General features: G+C 47.7%; 1 protein-coding gene across 2 annotated transcripts; it reads left to right on the forward strand.

Annotated features, from left to right (window-relative positions):
* Positions 1-4,895: 4,895 nt before the first annotated feature.
* On the forward strand, positions 4,896-15,779 carry ATXN1L (ataxin 1 like). 2 transcript variants are annotated; one of them, XM_057534631.1, is made up of 3 exons: positions 4,896-5,006; positions 6,853-6,920; positions 8,137-15,779. In XM_057534631.1, exon 3 carries the CDS (start codon positions 8,257-8,259, stop codon positions 10,321-10,323), a length of 2,067 nt encoding a protein of 688 aa, XP_057390614.1. In that variant the 5' UTR covers positions 4,896-5,006; positions 6,853-6,920; positions 8,137-8,256; the 3' UTR covers positions 10,324-15,779. The 2 variants fall into 2 exon arrangements, with proteins under 2 accessions (XP_057390614.1, XP_007198388.2); XM_007198326.3 differs by having other exon boundaries at positions 8,140-15,779.
* The last annotated feature ends 93 nt before the right edge of the window (positions 15,780-15,872 follow it).

A 15,872-nucleotide genomic window follows, 5' to 3' on the forward strand; every position in this document is an offset into this window, starting at 1 on the left:
TTAGTTCCTTGAGCAGGGATAGAACCCGTGCCCCCTGCAGTGGAAGCACGGAGTCCTAACCATTGGGCTGCCAGGGAATTCCCTAGAAACCTCTTTTAAAATTAAACTTTTTATTTTGAGATAATTGTAGATTCACATGCAGCTTGTAAGAAGTAATACAGAACAACCCAGGGTACCCTTTACCCAGTTTTCCCTGGTGGTAATAGCTTGCAAAACCAAGATACTGGTATTGACACAGAACTGTCAAGATACAGAATGTCAAGATACAGAACTGTGTTTGGAAACTTTAAAATGATTTGATCACTATAATAATCATTCCCACAATTCAGAAACACTCCTTTAAATTCCAGAGTTGCTAAGTAAGGTCTTAGAAGATATGTCATGGGGCTGGGAGGTGGTGGCACAGAGGATTGCACAGGAATCTGAGAGGCAGCTTGCTGTGCTGCCTGGAGAATTTACTCATTTATCTTTTTTTTCCAGGAATTTTAAGCGATTGACAACCCGTTGCAAGTTGACGCAAAGGGGATCAGCTTTGAAGGAAGAGCTGAAATGATTTCACCACAAGGCACAGCAGCTCGCAAATCACCTTGCTGAGAAGTTCCCCAGCCAAAGAGAGAGTTATCAGAGGCTCTAATTTTTCCCACACCCACTTTATTTATTCAACAAATCCCGTGTAAGGAATTCCTGGCTGCTTAGTACTGGCCTTAATACACTTGTTTCTCTGTGGACCAATTCCCCAGATACAACCCTTGTGATTCAAATAAGGGTTAGATCTCCTTCAGTTTATTCCAATTGTCAGTGTTTTTACTGCAACTTTTGAGAGTTCTGCAGGAAGTTTCTGACAAAAATGAAAGTCTTTGGCAAGTGTCTGAGGAAGTAGACAACAGAGGGAGATTCCCCTCCCCAACGAACATAATAGTCACTTACGGAGAAATTTTAAAACCTCCTTTTAAATAAAATATTTATGAATTTGAAAGGGAAATCCCCATTGGAATCTGGAGAGGTTGCATAACGTTAAAAGCATGTGCAAATGAGAACACAGAGAAGTAGATAAAACAGAAGCTTGAAAATTGCACATTCCTACATTTGGCCAGCTAGAAAACTTTTGAAAAATAGTTTAATACCAGGAACCAACACGTTTCTAGGGAAAGCTAAATCTGCTAAGGATTTCTATAATTTCAATGTATGCTTGAGATTAGTTGTTGTTTCTGCCATTGGATCTAAAGATAAAAGTTCCAGGGGCTTCCCTGGTGGCGCAGTGGTTAAGAATCCGCCTGCCAGTGCAGGGGACACGGGTTCGAGCCCTGGTCCGGGAAGATCCCACGTGCCACGGAGCAACTAAGCCTGTGAGCCACAACTCCTGAAGCCCTGGCGCCTAGAGCCCGTGCTCTGCAACGAGAAGCCACCGCAATGAGAAGCCTGTGCACCGCAACAAAGAGTAGCCCCTGCTCACTGCAACTAGAGAAAGCCCATGCACAGCAGCAAAGACCCAACGCAACCAAAAATAAATAATAATAAAAATTTAAAAAATAATAATATAAAGATAAAAGTTCCTTTTCTAAAATGATACCTTGGCATGCTAAAGCATACAAGCAGGAAGACATGACAGTATGAAAAAAGCCACCTACTCCTCTTATGACACACATGGTTTCCCAAGTTAACAGCACTTCTCTCTGGTTTGATCCCTTAATGTCAAAAAAAGTTGGGATAGTTGTCTGAGCTTACCCTGCCTGTACTACATGTCTAGAAAAATCACCAACTAGGAACTAAGCAAACATAGAGCTGGTCTGAAACTCCTGCTTGCTTTTAAGGAGAGTAACTAGCATGGCAGGGTTTTGTCCTTGTTATTTTCTGTCCAGCAGAGTAGCTCAAGCTCTCTCATCATACAAATTCAACCTACACACATCAAAGAAATTTAATAGGAATCCAGGGAAATGGAAGAGGTGGACAAAGCAGACTAAAATTTAATTTTTCAGTCCCGAAATGTCCCAAATACCTTTTAAAAATCTCTTTTCACTTTATCAGTTCTTAAAATTCTGTCGAAATTTAAGAAAAAAAAACTGTGAAAGAAAATGAAGGATTTTCAGGGGCTTCCCTGGTGGCGCAGTGGTTGAGAATCTGCCTGCTAATGCAGGGGACACGGGTTCGAGCCCTGGTCTGGGAAGATCCCACATGCCACGGAGCAGCTGGGCCCGTGAGCCACAACTACTGAGCCTGCGCGTCTGGAGCCTGTGCCCCGCAACAGGAGGGGCCGCGATAGTGAGAGGCCCGCGCACCGCGATGAAGAGCGGTCCCTGCACCGCGATGAAGAGTGGCCCCCACTTGCCGTAACCAGAGAAAGCCCTCGCACGAACCGAAGACCCAACACAGCCAAAAATAAAGAAATAAATAAATAAAGTAGCTATAAAAAAAAAAAAAAAAATTTAAAAAAAAAAAAAAAAAAAAAAAGAAAATGAAGGATTTTCAGATGAGACTGAAAACAGCCAATAGGCGAAATAGATGAGAATAGAAATAAGGAAATGAGAGCAAAAGAATTAGCAAGGGAAGTCTCCCATTTGGGGATATCTTTGTGAAATTTCATTCAATGACTATTTATTGAGCCAATTACAGTTTTTAAAACCCTGAGTTGACTTAATATAAAAAACTTTAATAGGGAATTGTCCATATTCCAGAGAATAATACAGATTTTTAGAGAAGTGAGGTAACTTTTGGTTATTTAAGTATCTTAAATTTAAAACTGTATTAGTTTACTTATCACTAACATTCCTGTCAAACTGTCACTATGGGGCTTCCTACCATCAATATGTACAACCAAAGACATGAGGATGGCTTGCAGTAAAGAATTCTAGAAGAGGATACAGCAGCTATGACCCACCCTTTTGGGACTGCAGCACCAAACCAGGGAATCACCAGTGTTTCACCAATCAGAACATCCTTTTTTAAAAAAAATTAGACACACCTTTGCACCAAGTCATTATGTTAATGTCTGGTAGCCAAAAAACTTTTTGTTTGCATCTACCAGTGTCTGCTCTTTCAACTTTACCTGAAAACCAGCTCTCTGAGGGTGTATCTTGATCTGGGAGAAACTGGTTATCCTTGAATACACCTGGATGGTCTCTATCTTGGCAGTTTTAATGCCGGTTTAGTGAGCTAAGCAATGAACTAGAAACCATTCTGCCAGTTAGTACTAAAATGGGGCCACTGAACGACCACAGGACTTCCTTCTTGGCCAAACTGAGACGACAACTGTCATGAATAATATTAATATTCACAAAGCAAAGTTCTCTATTGATTTAGATGGCTACAAATCAGTAGTGTCACTATATTTTACCCACTGGTGCAAGGTGTGTGTGTCTGTGTGTGTGGTGTTCAATAATTTTGATAATTCTCTGTTCCCACCCAAGTGAGAAAATATCAAAGTTGAGGTCTAAGCATTCTCTAGAAAGAATCTTAGAGATCATATACTTTATTTGTATTTTAACTTACTCATTTTAGTATTTCTAAGGTAATATTCTCATTAAAAAATCCAAACAGTAACATAAGTCTCTTTTGTTCCTCTTGGCCACCACCCAATTCCACTTGCCTCTCCCGAGATAACAAATGTTAGCTAGTTGTTACATATCCTTCCACTCCTTTTCTGTACAAATACATAAATATATGCAACTGTAACATTACATGTCTTTTAACAACAAATACGTGATCTCACACTGTATATATCTGCTTATTTTTTCACTTAAAATGTTTTGAGAGCTCTCCTATCTACATTTCACCCCCACCCCTTCATTCAGTTCAAGTTCCTCATTTCACAGAAGTGGAAACCCAAGTATAAAGTAGTAAAATGATTTTCCAAAGGCTGGATAGCTAGAGCCCAGCCAGTAGTACTTTCAAAATCAAACAAAAATCAATGATTATTTATTGAACAAAGTTTGCAGAAACTGAAAAGGGAAAAATCTGCTCAGAATCCAATCTCTCCAATAGTTAAAGTTACTTTTTTCTCAGTTCAGTTTTTGTCTGTATGCAGAACTACTTTTTTACATAGTTGTAATCAAAGCATAAATTCAATTGGTGTTCATTTTTTTTTCACTTAGCTTTTTTTTTTTTTTTCTTCTATTTTGGCTGAGCTGTGGGGCTTGCAGGGATGTGGAATTTTAGTTCCCTGATCAGGGATTGAACCTGGCACCAGCAGTGAAAGCGCCGGGTCCTAACCACTGGACCGCCAGGGAATTCCCTTTTTTCATTTAAGTTAATCAGATGTTCATATTACTATAAAGTCGACTAGTTTATTGGCAATGAATGGTGACCTCATAGTTCATCAAGTAGTCAAGCCCTCTCCCCTCTAAACTAAGCTGCCTCCCACTGTACTAACCCCCATCCTCTCATTCCTCACAGACTTTCAAGACACTAGCTTCACTTTCCCCTAGATCCTGGTTCCGGCCCATTCTCATCCCCCTCAGAGCCATTTCTTAACTCTTGAAGAGCTCCATCTCCATCCTGGGTTTCTAGGGGGATCTCATTACCCTCCTGGGCCGGGGTCGCCTCGGAGCTCTCCGAGGTTCCCAAAACAAGTCTTCACAAAGTCAGGTCCCGAAGTCCAGGAAATGATGGCCACGCCTCAGGGCTGTGTTTGGGAACCCCCAGAATTTACTGGAGTAGACAGATATCAGGGTCCTTGTGGGGTCAGGGTGAGGGGGCCGGGCCCAGTCCTATTTACGTGACCCGGCCCCAGGGAGAGGAGTTCGTTTTCCCACCAGAGGGGGGCGCTGGGGGCGACGGTCGGACAGCCTGCACAGTCCTCTCCCGGGTACTCCTGGGCGTCGCTCTCCGGCCCTGGGCCGTGACGCAATCTCCCCGCGCCGGGGGCGGTACGCGCTTGACGCCATCTTCGGGCGCCCGTCTGGGGGGGCGTTGGGTGTGGGGCGGCTCCGGGGCCGGGGATGGCGGCGGCCGCCGTTGCGGCGGCTCCGGGACCAGCGGGAGGAGCCCGGGGAGCGCCGTGAGATGGGCCGGTGAGTGTCGCCGGGAGTGGAGGACGCCGAGTCGGCCTCACTGGGGCCAAGCAGGCCTGGGCTCGGAGCTCTGGAGGAAGTGGCCCCCCAGAGCCCGTTGCCCCGCGGACCGAGGGAGCGAAAGAGGCCGCGCCTAGACCCCCGATCGCTTCTCACCGGCCCGGCCCAGAGAGAGGCCTCAGGTTCCTGCTCCCCCGCGACTGTGTCCTGGCGGGCCGGGGTGTCCGAGTCCTCGGGGCGGGAAGGGGCCCCCAAACAAGGAAGCAGCGCCTGCGGGGCCTCGCCCTTACCCCTCTGCTTGAAAGGTCGACCCCCCACTCTCTAAATACAGAGTTTCCAATTTCGGGCCCTACCCCTTTTGGGGCAAGGATTGCGGGATCAAGGGAAGCCATAACCCCTGTCTCCTAAGCTCCTGTCTTTCTGGCGGGCGCACCTCTCGCCCTCAGCGAATTCGAGTCTGAGGCTGGATTCACCCTCTTGATTCCGGGCTGTGCTGCCAGCGCTGGCAGCTCTCCGGAATGGTCCTCCTTTCCCGTTAGCTCGGTTGGGGTCACAAGCTGCGTCTTGCCCTGGAGAAATCCTCGTTGAGCCTCTTCAGAGGCCGAAGTTTCAGATTCCGAAATGTGTTTTGCGTTGTGGGAACCTGGTGCACAGGCTTGGCTCTTTGTTATTCCTGCAGACCTTTTGCCTCTTTCAGTCCTTTATTAGCCTGTGTTTGGCTAACCCCTCTGTGACCTAGAGGCAGGTTTTCTTTAATGCTTTAGTTGTGAGAAGCAAGTATCATTCTGAAATTGAAGTTGTGACCCCATTTTCTGTTGGGAATGAGAGAGAAATCTAACTGCTTTTCAGTCACTGGAACTGCTGGCAAAGAAGGGATGCAAGACTTGTGCCCACTGTGTAAATTTGTGTTTATGGAACCAAGAATTTGTCTTTCCACCTTGTTTTCCTATCTTGTCACTTTTTTCTTTTTGTACATCTGCACCTTGCTGATCTTAAGAGAGAAGTGTCTTCAGTTTGGTTTGGGGCTTGCAGTGTTCTTTAGGACTTGGACAGCACAGTGGGTAGTAGTTTCTCTGAGTACTGGTCAGTAGTACTTCTCTGTTTTTAGAGATTAAGGCTCTGATCTTCAGTGCTTAACGTTTCTGGCATGTGTAGATTCAGATATTGACAGTTTAGCATGAGTTTTGTTTCCCACTGGTAGGCTACATGAGGACGAAGGGAATGTTTTCAGTTTCTGTCACACCTGATTCAGCACGTGGTACAAAGTTGTCACTTAGAAAATTTTACACACACACACACACGAGCCTGTTTTTTTACCCTGGAAATCTGCTAATAAGGCTTCCCTTTGAGTGACTCCCCCTTGACCTCTTTTTCTGCCCCAGAAACATAAATAATTGTTCTTTTTCCTCTAGTGCCTCTTATCTCATTTAAATAACCACCACATCTGTGTTTTCATCAGCCCTGAATAAAAGTGAAATCCGTGAGGCTGATATTTCCTGCTTCCCTTTGTTCACATGGGGACAATGTTGAGTCTTCCACTTTTATTTGTGCATTTACCTGAAATTGGGATTGGAAGTAAATTTAACCTTTGGGGAATAGGTACAGGTAGAGAACGAAGAATATGATGTTAAGGAAAACAATGAAGTTTGACACATGGAAATTTTTTTCCAGAGATGTCTTCCTACATATTAGAATTTAATGTGTTGTTACCTCTGGAGAAGAGTAGGAGGCAGGGACTCCTGGACTTTAATGTCTTTGTGGTTTTGGAATTACCTTTCTTGATGATCCTGGGGAAGATCAGAGGCTAGGTTCCTGCTTACTCTGTTCCTATTTGTGTCTCCTATAGGCTCCCAAGCCAGTGGGGAGGACACTGCTTCTTATTACAGCTGCTCAGAAGCACCACTGGAAGCTCAGGTAATACAGGCGCTTTGGATACCTTGTTGTGGAAAAACATCTGGAATTCAGCAGTGGAAAAACAGAACAGAGTGTAATATCATAGAAATCTCATTTCAGATCCAAAGAACTGAAGCCTGATAGGAAGAAATAGGTGACAGATTTCGTATGTGTTTAAATGTTCAGACCAAAAAGATACTTTATGAAAATGGACAAAAGCATGTGTGAAAGGTGATAGAGAAAGGGGAGAGAGAACTTTCTTATGAATCATATAGACCTGAGATAGCAATAAACAGGCGTGTTTGGAGGAATAGAACCAGAATTTTAAGAAGTGGTGCGTAGAGCAGACCTACAATGGAAAAGGAGCCATTGGCAAAAGAAAAAAGAAAGGGAATGCATGAAGAAGGCAAATTGAAGGTGGTCAATGGGAAGAAAAGAAGTCTTGCCAAACTAGGGAACACAAAGTCTATGTGAGGTCAGAAGAGTTTTGTTGCCCTTTGGAGAGAAGAAATAAATAAACTGTAGAAACCACCAGTACAGTCACCCTCCCCATAGGGCCCAAGTTTGAATGTAGTATTTCATGGGGTGAAGACGATACTTTCATAACATGTTTAGGGAACAACGTTTTAAAAAAAAAAACAAGACGCGCAGACCTCAGGACCTATTGACTGACCCCTGGGTTCTTGGGGTAGTGGTGATATGAGGCAAAGGAGGATGAGAGTTTAGGCAGGCCTGGGCTGGGGGGATGCGGATAGGTGAGATAATAACCCAAATTGGGCTGGGGAAAGGAAGCAAGGATGAGGTCATATGTTCAGGAAAGAAGATAGCACAGTAGTGTTTAGTGGCAAAAGGAGAAACTTAGGAAAAGGAGCCAGCAGCAAAGACCATGTGTTCAAATCCCCCTTAAGGGAAAAGGCTTAGAATAGTCAAGGTCCCCATCAGAGGAACAGCTAATCATGAAGCTGTCGGTTTCCCTGGGGTTGTGGAGCCCACAGGTTATTTATGCATTGTTGAATGCTTGTCCTTGTAGCTCTTTGTGGTTTCCGTGATTGTTTCTTTCATGTCCTAGGCTGGATGAGCGAGAAGGGTAGCATCCTTGTCTGCTCCTTTCTCATTCCTCGTTTTTTTTCCAGCAGTCCCCTTTGTTACATCTTCCAGCGTGGACACAGTTCCTGCTCTTTCCTTTGACTTGGTTTACCCCTAGGTTACTTTTCTTTGCCTCTGATTTGTTCCCTAGCAGATGTGGGCGCCCCAGCCAGCAGCAGAGAGGGGTGCAGGGGAGCCACAAAGAAGCCCCTTCTGATGCCCCAAGGAGCAAGCCGACCCCTTCCAGGCTCCAGGAACACCACAAAGCAATATGAAACCTGTTCATGAGAGGAGTCAGGAATGCCTTCCACCAAAGAAACGAGACCTCCCCGTGACCAGCGAGGATATGGGGAGAACTACCAGCTGCTCAACTAACCACACACCCTCCAGTGATGCCTCTGAATGGTCCCGAGGGGTGGTGGTGGCCGGGCAGAGCCAGGCAGGAGCCAGAGTCAGCCTGGGGGGTGATGGAGCTGAGGCCATCACTGGTCTGACGGTGGACCAGTATGGCATGCTGTATAAGGTGGCTGTGCCACCTGCCACCTTCTCCCCAACTGGTCTCCCGTCTGTGGTGAACATGAGCCCCTTGCCCCCCACATTTAATGTAGCGTCTTCACTGATTCAACATCCAGGAATCCACTATCCCCCAATCCACTATGCTCAGCTCCCGTCCACCTCTCTGCAGTTTATCGGGTCTCCTTATAGCCTTCCCTATGCTGTGCCACCTAATTTCCTACCGAGTCCCCTCCTTTCTCCTTCGGCCAACCTCGCCACCTCTCACCTTCCACACTTTGTGCCATATGCCTCGCTCCTGGCAGAAGGAGCCACTCCCCCCCACCAGGCTTCATCCCCGGCCCATTCGTTCAACAAAGCCCCCTCTGCCACCTCCCCGCCTGGGCAGTTGCCACATCACTCGAGTACTCAGCCACTGGACCTCGCTCCAGGCCGGATGCCCATTTATTATCAGATGTCCAGGCTACCTGCTGGGTACACCATGCATGAAACCCCTCCAGCAGGTGCCAGCCCAGGTCTTACCCCTCAGGAGGGCCAGTCTGCTCTGGAAGCAGCCGCTGCCAATGGACAGAGACAACGAGAGAGAAATTTAGTGAGACGGGAAAGCGAAGCCCTCGACTCCCCCAACAGCAAGGGTGAGGGCCAGGGACTGGTGCCAGTGGTAGAATGTGTGGTGGATGGACAGTTGTTTTCAGGTTCTCAGACTGCGCGGGTAGAGGTGGCAGTGCCAGCACACCGAGGGACCCCAGACACCGACCTCGAGGTCCAGCGGGTGGTTGGTGCTTTAGCTTCTCAGGACTATCGTGTGGTGGCAGCTCAGAGGAAGGGTGAGCCCAGCCCCCTCAACCTGTCCCATCATAACCCCGACCATCAGGGTGAGGGGCGAGGGTCAGCCAGGAACGCAGCAGAGATGGCCGAGAAAAATCAGGCCCGAGGGTTCTACCCTCAATCCCATCAGGAGCCCCTGAAACATAGACCTTTACCCAAAGCAATGGTTGTAGCCAATGGCAACCTGGTGCCCACTGGAACTGACCCAAGCCTGCTACCCATGGGCTCGGAGATCCTGGTGGCGTCAAGTTTGGACATGCAGGCCAGAGCCGCCTTCCCAGACAAGGAGTCAACGCCACCCCCCTTTACCTCTTCCCACTTGCCCTCCCATTTCATGAAAGGCGCCATCATCCAGCTGGCTACAGGGGAGCTGAAGCGGGTGGAGGACCTCCAGACCCAGGATTTTGTGCGCAGTGCCGAAGTGAGCGGGGGGCTGAAGATTGACTCTAGCACAGTCGTGGACATTCAGGAGAGCCAGTGGCCTGGATTTGTCATGCTGCATTTCGTGGTGGGTGAGCAGCAGAGCAAAGTGAGCATCGAGGTGCCCCCCGAGCACCCCTTCTTTGTATATGGCCAGGGTTGGTCCTCCTGCAGCCCTGGGCGGACTGCACAGCTCTTCTCTCTGCCCTGCCATCGGCTACAGGTGGGAGATGTCTGCATCTCTATCAGTTTACAGAGCTTGAACAGTCACTCAGTTTCTCAGTCCAGCTGTGCTCCCCCAGGCCAGCTGGCTCCTCCCCGAGAAAGGCCTGAGAGGACAGTCTTGGGACCCCGAGAGCAATGTGACAGTGATGGGAAAAGCCAGCCGTTAGGCGAGGGCTCCCGAATGGTAGAGCCCTTGCAGCCAGAGCCTGGTGCTCAGGCCTGCTGGCCAGCCCCGAGCTTCCAAAGATACGGCATGCAAGGGGAGGAGGCACGGGCTGCGCTGCTCCGTCCCTCATTCATTCCACAGGAGGTAAAGCTGTCCATTGAAGGGCGTTCCAATGCAGGAAAATGAACCTCTCCCAGACCCGGACTGGGATGCTACCCCAGAGCTGGGCCTCACCGTGAGCAAGCAGAGGATTTGCACATGCCGAGCAGGGGATGGCTCTCTTGGCAGTGAGGTTAGTGGGGAAGAGGAGGCGTGAAGGCAGCCTCCCAAGGCAGGGTCTGTTGCCCATTATCCCATGGCGTCTTTTCAGAACAGCCCCAGAGGGTGCTGTGATGGGGAGCAGCAGGCCTGGGCCAAGGAAGGAAGGGGGTGCACGCAGGATAAGAAACATTCCAAATATCAGGGCCTCCCTGTTCTTTCCTCCTCATCCCTAGCTCCTGCAAGGAGAGAGTCAGGCTTTGGGAGCAGGTGCAGAGGGAGGGAGCAAAGAAAGAGCCAAAAATGATGATCCACAGCTTATAGTAGCAGTTCAGCTATCTGAAGTTTTTTTTTTTTCCTTTCTTTTTTGTGATGGGAGGGCAGGAGGCCCCATGCTTGGAAATAAGAGGGTTCCCACCCAGAACTCTTCTTTTGAGAGCTGTGCACTTTAAAGGGTAGTTTTGTTATAGATGTCTAAGGCTGGGTGTGCAGGGGACTCTGCTTGATCCTCTGCTTCAGGCCTTTCCCATCTCTCCCCATCATTCCTCCCACAAGGCTTCTAGCATTAGGAGAGAGAAGCCGCTCCAGGGTTCAGAGTGAAGTACTGCCTTGGTGGGGACCCAGTCACGGGACTTTGGGAGAAAGACCCGATGGCCAGACTGACCGGGCTCTAGGCAGGGCTTCTGGAAAGGTAGCTGACCTAACAAGGCTCCTCCTACTCAGCATGCCAGACCCACTTTGAAATTGTACTGAATCTCTAGTTGGTAATGGTGACTTTTGAAAGAACCAGTGGACCCTTTTCCCTAGGCCCCTACACCCGGTCCTCTGTCTGTCTATGTTGTGCCTAAGTGCCTGCACTGCCCCCACCCTTCCGCTGACCTAACCTGTCTGCATGGTGTCTTGACCTGGGCCTATTTGTAGCTGCACTGCCTTTCCCCTTCTGCAAAACTGGTTTTGTCCACTCTGACCAAGACCTCTAGTTTTTGATGTGTAGGGGTCTCTCTGGTTTCCCTTTCAGTTCTATTCTCTATTTTTAAAAACTCAGAATCATGTCCTCTCCTCTTCTGCAGTTGAACCAGTTGGTGGAGAAACGAATGGAACTATGCCCTGGGTCGGGAGCAGTACAGCTGGCTGGGCAGTGCCCATCCTTGCGTTTTTACAGAGTCCCTCCCATCTTACTCCACTCCTTCTCCCAGCATTCAGGCTTCTCCAGGCTGTCTCCTCCCATAGCCAGCTCTAAGGTTTTGGGATACTCTTTTTTTTTTTTTTTTTTTTAAAATTTTGGCCACACCATGTGGCATGTGGGATCTTAGTTCCCCGACCAGGGACTGAACCTGGGCCCTCAGCAGTGAAAGCGCAGAGTCCTAACCACTGGACCACCAGGGAATTCCCTGGAATAGTCTTGATAATGTTTCAATACCTGAAAAGTCTCCTAGATTCCATTTCATGGTGGAGTATTCCTCTGCAAAGAGTATTTTCAATCTTAGTTGCATTTGCCCCCTGTGTCTTAAGCCCACTTTTTCTTCACGACTTTCAGCATCACCTCGGACTGTGGGATTCCAGTGGGTGTTGAGAATTAGGCTTCCCCCATCAGCTTTCAGGTGGGTGGGTGGGTTTTTTGTTTGTTTTTTGGGGGTCTTTAGACTCTTGAACAACTCAGGGTATTGTCCACTCAGCTCTCTTATGAGGCTTCTCCTGGGGTATGACCCTGGCATTTCCTTTCAAGATGGACTGGCCAAGGCCTAGCCTGTTGTCAGGAGTCCCAAACCTCTGAGGTCTGATCTCTGCTCTGTCAAAGACTTTAGGCAAGTCTTGTGACCTCTCGCTCTTTCACTTCCTCCCCAGCTGCCAAATGGGGATAAATAATCTTACCTACCTCCTGGGGGGAGGGGGAGTTCTGAGAATGGAGTCCTTCTTAGTGTTCAGGTGCTAAAGGTTGTTCTCCTGGGGGAACAAAGTGACTGAGACTGGCTTGTTTGCTGCAAGCCCTACACTCCACTGTTTCATTCCTTGAGAGCAGTTACCTGGTCAGTCAGCTTTTGGAGGCCCATCCAGAGGAAGCTGCTGACCTGACCACAAGTATGTAAGTCTCCAGTTCACCTCACAACCAAATACCAACCGTGTCTGGTGAACACTCAACCTTGTACACATTTGGGATCATGTCTTTTCCCTTCTCTGTCCCCATTCTCTCTGAATGCTGCTTTCTCTGGCTTGTTTCCCACAGTTGGGGGCCTGTGGGGCTGAGTCTCGAGGAATCCTCTCAGAGGACGGCCCTCGGAGAAGGCCTTGTTTCTGGCTGTTCCATGAGCAACGCATTCCTAGTTTCTCATGCACGGGTTTCTCAGAAACATCCTTCCTCATTTGGAAGGCTCATCAACTGAATATAGCGACAGGCACACAGTGGACACTAAAGAAATATCCACCAAGGGTACCAACCGAGCTTCCTCCTTATGGGAGCAAACCTATATCTAACCAGATACAGGCCAAGTAGTTTAAATACAAGAAACCCTCACTGCCCAGCCTGGTAACTTCCCCTTAATCCTGGAAAGAGAAAATCTTGTGCACCTTGACAAGTTGGGCCCTGAACTTTCTGCTGCTGTTCCTCTTCTGTCTTGCTGGTGAAGCAACACTGGCACTTCCTCTGATACTGTGCCATGCATATGTAATATATTAATACTTGATTTTGCTGAGCTGCAGAGGTGTCTTTTGTAAAGTATGGTCTCCCAGGGAAAGAAGCTCTGTGCTCTAAATCCTGGTCAGAGCTGAGGCATTCCCTTTACCTTTTCCCTCTGTTTCAGTCTTTTCTTCCAGGCATGAGGAATGAGAGTAACCTATGGTGTGTCCATCCTTCCTTTTAAAGATTTCATAAGTGTTATTATAAGAGACCTAAGAGCAGTTTTGAGACAGCATTTTGGTGGGAAGCTGTCAGCTTTTGGGGGAATGGGCAGTTAAAGAAGGCCAATGTCATTAGTAGGACAGTCCCAGAGCTTAGGGGTAGAAAGGAAGATGGCTAACTCTGGCATTAAACAGAAATGCCTATACCAGTTTGGGAGTAGGGGAACCAGGTGAAGGACGGTAATATATCCAAGTCTTGGATCATCATTCCTATCAAGATTAGTGTACACAGAGGAGGGGGAGTGGCATGGGGGAAGGGGAAACTGGGAGGTCAGAGCTGAGCACTCGTACCCAAGGGGGAGGGACCCCAGTAGATCTGGACTGACCCTTCTACACTCTTGGTCCCAGTTGGTCATAACACCAAGGGCTTTGGTCCGTGCTGCTTTGCCACTGCTGCTGTCTACTCACTGTCCTGCTTGCTGCCCTTTATAGCTCTCTGTCTTTCTGTGTCTTTGGCCATATAGGTGAAATCCAGGCATCCTGTCCATCCTTACATGTGCAAGGGTTACTTTATAACAAAGTCATCTTGAGTAGGGATAGTATGAAATGCTGCTGGTGGGCTGGTGAATCCAAAGGGATATGGCTTCAGTGCTTGTTGGGAGCCCTTTGGCTCCAAATATCTGACTCTCTTGAGGGAGAGACAGGCAGGTCCTATAAGTGGGTGTTTTCTTTGTATTAACTTTATGATATCTTGTGTCCTGTTTTAAAAATTAAATGATGGGGAACCAGATTAGGGCCTGTGTCAGCATCCCAGGGAGGTTCATCTGGCTCCAGTTAAATGGATTCTGGGGTTGGGGGAGCGTTTGAAATTTGAAATAGACCCTCAGGTGGGGTTTAGTTTTATTTTTACCACTGGGCGCCATAGAAGATGCACAGGGTGGTGGTATGATTTAAACCTGCAACAAGCAGGCATGTTGAAGAGTTGAGTGATCACACTGGAGATAAAGGGTGGACATGGGTTCACTGGGCAAGGGCTTGGGTCCATTGGAGTACAGATAACCAGATTGGTTGAATTGGCCATGGGAGATTAAGTCACAGTCTTAAAGGCAAAGCAAATAGGGCAGAGGCCAAGCTTTAGGGAGACTTCTTGGCCTCCTAGGGCTAAGTTTACTAAACCACACTGAAGCTACAATACTTTCCAGATGGGAAAAAGTGTACACTACAGTTGAAGAGCTGAACCGTGTTAGGTTGGATGTTGACCAGGAACCTGTTAGCCCTTTGCTGGGAAGCCTTCACCCTCCAGCTTCCCTGGGAGAGGGAAGGCCTCCCACATTATGCAATAATAAAATAAGCGTCTGGGTCCTTGCAGCTGTCAGTTGCTCTTTCAACTCTAGGATCCATCTTTGGGCCAGAATCGTGGTCTGGGCCTAGGATGACACTGGCCCTTGAGATGCTAGAGTTGACTGCACTCTCTCCTTACCTGCAGACTATGCACAGTGCCTGGGGCGGAAGGAGGAGAGGTGGTGCGGTTTACCCTGCTGAGCCTCCCCAGCAGGAACAGTAGTAATAAATGCACTTTTCACACTAAGGTTTCTTTATTCATTCTCCTGTTAAGCCTAGATCCTCCCCTGGTAGACTGCAAATTCAAAGTCTGTGTGATCCCCCAAGCCATTCTGCTGCAAATGCCCAGCAGTGAAGATGGCCTCAAACTGGGTTCCTTGTCTACAGTGTGTGTGGCGGCAGCCCATGTGCCTTTACCTATTGTCAAACTTTCAAGCATTTATTTCTGTCTTTATGACTGTCATGGGGACTGAGGTTCTTCAGAGAGAGAGAGCGAGCGCGAGTGTGAGCAAGCTGATGACACAGTGGTTTTACACCCACTCCCCAGACAGGGAGTATGCACATAGTTGTGAGCTGTGAGTGGTTAGTGCATTGCTGATGTTGCTGAAGGCAGGGTTCATCCCTCATTTGCGTGACACTCGCATTCAAGAGAAGCTTGTGTCGGGGAAGAGACTGACAGTACTCGTGGCAAACTTGAAGTATTAAAAATAAGGCTGTCCCCTACAACCTTCCTCGTCACACACAGGATCCCTGTAGCCAAAACAGTATATGTTCCAGCTGCAGAGAGCGGACTGCTCTCAGCTCGCACAGCACCTTAGGGGAGGGAAGAATATATGGATAGGGAATGGGGCGGAGAAAGGATGGAAATGTTGTCATCAGGTGGCTTTAGGGTCCTCAGGAGTAGTAGAGAAGGACGGCACTGGGGAGGTCTGATGGATGGATCTGATTTGTGTAGGAGTTCCCTGTAGATAAATTACTGATCCCCCAACTACTATCCCCAGTATGTAATGGCTAAATTAATATGTAATCAACTGCATTGTATCTAAAGCCTTAGAACTAGTCAGGTGCTCCCCCCACCCGATACCATTTCTTACCCTCTAATCCTACCTGATCTTTAACAAAGCATTAATAATTCTAAGGATAATCTCTATTTTGTTGTGCTTTTTTGTAACTGTTTTAAATAAATCAATTTGTACTGTATATTTGTACTTTTGTGAGATCCTTTTTGCTGTTTTACCATTTTAAGTCTCTGTACTTGGCTACACACAGATTGTATTTTTATTGTTAATGCTCTTCTTATG

This window comes from Balaenoptera acutorostrata, chromosome 19 (genome assembly GCF_949987535.1).
Source record: "Balaenoptera acutorostrata chromosome 19, mBalAcu1.1, whole genome shotgun sequence".
Lineage (NCBI taxonomy): Eukaryota > Metazoa > Chordata > Mammalia > Artiodactyla > Balaenopteridae > Balaenoptera > Balaenoptera acutorostrata.